Consider the following 3,895-nt stretch of genomic DNA (forward strand, 5'->3'; position numbering starts at 1 on the left):
GTAGCAGAGTACTGCATGGTCAGTATGAACTATGACCTTGGCACCCATGAGATAAGGCCTAAACCTCTCCATTGCAAACACTATTGCTAGCAACTCTTTTTCCGTCACCGTGTAATTATCATTCATTGTTTTGCTTGCACAATACACTGGGTGAAACATCTTGTTTACTCTTTGACCCAAGACCACTCCTACCGCAACATCACTAGCATCACACATGAGCTCAAAAGGTAAGCTCCAATTGGGTGTGGTAATAATGGGAATGGTAGTCAATTTGTACTTGAGAAGTTCAAAATCCTTCATGCATTTATCATTAAACACGAACTTGGTATCCTTTTCTAATTATTTGCACAAAAGATTCACTACCTTAGAAAAGTCTTTGATGAATCCTCGGTAGAACCCCGTATGCCCAAGAAAACTCCTAACCCTCTTGATTGAAGTAGGATGAGGAAGCTTTGAAATCACTTCAATTTTCACCTTGTACACCTATATTCCATTCTTTGAGATCTGAGGGCCAAGGACAGTGCCCTCCTCAACCATAAAATGGCATTTTTCCCAGTTAAGCACAAGGTTTGTCTCTTCACACCGGGCTAGCACTTTGTCAAGAGTCTTCAAACACTCATCAAAGGAGTCACCCACAACACTCAAATCATCCATGAACACTTCCAAGAAGTCCTCCACCATGTCGGTAAGTATAGCCATCATACACCGCTAGAAAGTGGACGGTGCATTACACAAACCAAATTGCATCCTAGAAAATGCAAAGGTGCCATACAGACATGTGAAGGTGGTTTTTTCCTGGTCTTCTGGAGCAATCAAGATCTTGTTGTAACCTGGGTACCCATCCAAAAAGCAGTAGAAGGCACACCAAGTAAGTCTATTTAGCATCTGGTCATGAAAGGGCAATGGAAAATGATCTTGGGTCACTTTATTCAGCTTCTGGTAGTCCATGCACACCCTCCATCCGATGACAATCTTGGTGGGAATCAACTCATTTTGCTCATTGGTGACCACATTCATACCACCCTTCTTTGGAACACATTGCACTGGAGAAGTCCAAGAACTATCCGAGATGGGGGTACACAACCCCTGCATCTAACCACTTTATCACCTCCTTTTTGACAACCTCTTGCATAGCGTCGTTCAACATCCTTTGATGTTCCACAGAGGGCTTGGCATCATCTTTAAATATAATCTTGTGCATGCAAAAGGTGGGGCTTATTCCCCGAATATAAGCTAGAGTCCATCCAATTGCCTTCTTCCTTCTTTGGAGCACCTCCAGTGTGGTATCTACCTGTAGGTTAGTAAGACAAGAAGAAAGAATGACAGGTAAAGTTGAACTAGGGCCCAAGAATTCATACCTGAGGTGTGAAGGCAAAGTCTTCAACTCCAAAACGGGAGATTCCTCAATTGAGGGCTTTGTTGGCGGAGTCTTTCTGTTCTCAAGATCCAAAAAAACTTATGGGGCTCATAAGAATAAGAACCAATTCCATGAAAAGCATTGACACACTCTACCCTACCTTCATCCTCATTCACATCAAAGTTCAACAATACCGTTTCTAAAGGATCCTCCACATTGATCATGGCACTAGTATCATCAACTATCACCTTTGTGACAAGATCCACAAAAGAGCAAACTTCATACTATTCAGCTGCCTCATAGATTTGTACACATGAAAGACAACGTTTTCGTCACCCACCCGAAAGGTGAGCTCCCCTGCTTCCACATCAACCAATACCTTCCTTGTTGCATGGAAAGGTCTTCCCAATATTATCGGCACCTTATAGTCGTCTTCGTAGTCCAGAATCACAAAATTAGTAGGCAAAATAAACTTGTCCACCCGGACGTAGGCAAAATAAACTTGTCCACCCGGACAAGGACATCATCAATAATACCAAGCGGCCTTTTTATTGTTCTATCTGCCATTTGCAATCTCATTGAAGTAGCTCTCAGTTGACTAATACCCAAGTTTCTGAACACTAAGTAAGGCGTCAAATTGATACTTGCTCCTAAATCACACAATGCCTTTGCAAAATCTGCACTCCCAATGGTACATAGAATGGTGAAAGCACCGGGATCTTCAAGCTTTGGAGCCATCGAATGCACAATTGCACTTACTTGATGAGTCATTTTGATGGCCTCACAATCCATAGATCTCTTTTTAGTCACCAAGTCTTTCATAAACTTGGCATAACCCGACATTTGCTCAAGAGCTTCCACCAAAGGAACATTGATCGACAAGCTTTGCATCATCTCAATAAACATCTTAAATTGGTTTTCATTTTTTTTCTTCACAATTCTTTGAGGGTAAGGTAGATGAGGCCTTGACAAGGGAGCTTAGCCTGGGCACTACCATTTCTGGTATGTCTATTACGTGTTCCCTAGATGGGTTCACGTCATCTTGAGTCTCCACCTCATTATCATGAATATAAATTCTCACTTCAGCATTCAAATTCTCTTCACTCACTTGCTCATCAACTATAGGAACATCATCATCTTGCACTTCAACCTCATCACTCACAACTACTTTTTGCTTGGAGGTATTCACTTCACCACCTCTCCACTTCTTGTGATCACCACCATTCCCACCTTTGGGGTTTACTACCGTATCACTAGGTAGAGCCCCCTTAGGGCAAATATTCAAAGATTGTGAAATCTGGCCAAGTTGAACCTCCAAGTTTCGGATTGAAGTATTATGGGATGCCAACTGGGCATCAGAGTCGGCATTCTTTTTCATCATTTGTTCAAACATCATCTCGATACTTCCCATCTTATTGTTTGACGATCTATGACCTTGGGACAAAAATGGAGGTGGGTTGTTTAGTTTTTGATACATCGAAGGTCTTTGAAAGCCTTGCCCCCGATTTTCTTGATTTCCATTATTCTAACCCTATTGGTTGTTGTTTCCTCCCCAATTGTTGTTGTTTCCACTCCAGTTTGCCTGGTTGTTCTGATTGCCCCAATTCTGATTGTTGTTCCCCCAGTTGCTATTTCCCTGTTGGTTTTGATTTTCCTAGTTTCCTTAGGATCTCCACTATTGTTGTTGATTAGGAGCATTGCCCTTTTGTCCTTGGTAATTGTTCACGTACTGGACTTTTTCACTTTGCTCATCATACCCATAATCTTGGTTGAAACCACCACTACCCTGCTCATATTGATTCGGACTACCTTGACCTTGTTGACCTCTTTGTCGCCTCTTATTGACTAACATATTGAAACCTTCCATAGCATTTACTTTTCTCAGCACTTGAACTTGCTACAATTGAGCTTTTGCCAACTGGTTCATTGTTGTAGTTAACTCTGCTATTGCTTGGCCATGGTCGTGGAGCTCTTTGTGTAGGTGAATGATAGTGGGATCACCCTGTGGCACATTAGCTCCACTTTGCCAAGCTGAGGAAGTATCTGCCATCTATCCAAGATCTCACACGCCTCAGCATAAGGTGTGTTCATAAAATTCCCCCTACTAGCTGGTTCATTACACATTGATTGGTCTTGTTAATGCCACGGTAGAATGTTTGTTGGATCATTGCTTCGGCCAGGTCATTGTTAGGACATTCTTTTACAATTGTCTAATATCTCTCCTAGATCTCATAAAGTGGTTCATTAGGCTGCTGTTTGAAGGCCAAAATCTCATCTCGCAATGTCGCCATATGCCCAGGCGAGAAAAACATAGCTATAAACTTGTCGGCCAACTCATCTCACGTAGTTATGGAATGGTTGGGAAGCCTTTCGATCCAGTCCAAAGCATTCTCTCTAAGTGAAAAAAGGAACAATCTCAATCTCAATGCATCCTCCGACACATTTGCCTGTTTACTTCCCCAGCAGGTATACACAAAGCCTTTAAGATGTTTATATGCATTATGATGAGGAGCGCTTGTGAAGTACCCTTGTTGCTCC

General features: G+C 42.2%; 1 protein-coding gene across 1 annotated transcript; it reads right to left on the bottom strand.

Annotated features, from left to right (window-relative positions):
• Positions 1-708: 708 nt before the first annotated feature.
• On the bottom strand, positions 709-3,407 carry LOC138872743 (uncharacterized). Its single transcript, XM_070151158.1, has 5 exons — positions 3,273-3,407; positions 2,352-2,624; positions 1,513-1,605; positions 1,109-1,291; positions 709-1,023 (listed from the first exon to the last, which is right to left on the bottom strand). Exons 1-5 carry the CDS (start codon positions 3,405-3,407, stop codon positions 709-711), a joined length of 999 nt encoding a protein of 332 aa, XP_070007259.1.
• Between the last annotated feature and the right edge of the window lie 488 nt (positions 3,408-3,895).

This window comes from Nicotiana sylvestris, chromosome 7, assembly GCF_000393655.2.
Source record: "Nicotiana sylvestris chromosome 7, ASM39365v2, whole genome shotgun sequence".
Classification (NCBI taxonomy): domain Eukaryota; kingdom Viridiplantae; phylum Streptophyta; class Magnoliopsida; order Solanales; family Solanaceae; genus Nicotiana; species Nicotiana sylvestris.

Coding starts and splice junctions, on each gene's coding strand:
- LOC138872743 (XM_070151158.1), bottom strand. CDS start 3,407: ATGGCAGATACTTCCTCAGCTTGGCAAAGTGGAGCTAATGTGCCACAG. Junction 2,625..3,272: donor CTACAACAATGAACCAGTTG/GCAAAAGCTCAA, acceptor ATTTGCCCTAAG/GGGGCTCTACCTAGTGATAC. Junction 1,292..1,512: donor TGAATGAGGATGAAGGTAGG/GTAGAGTGTGTC, acceptor ACTAACCTACAG/GTAGATACCACACTGGAGGT.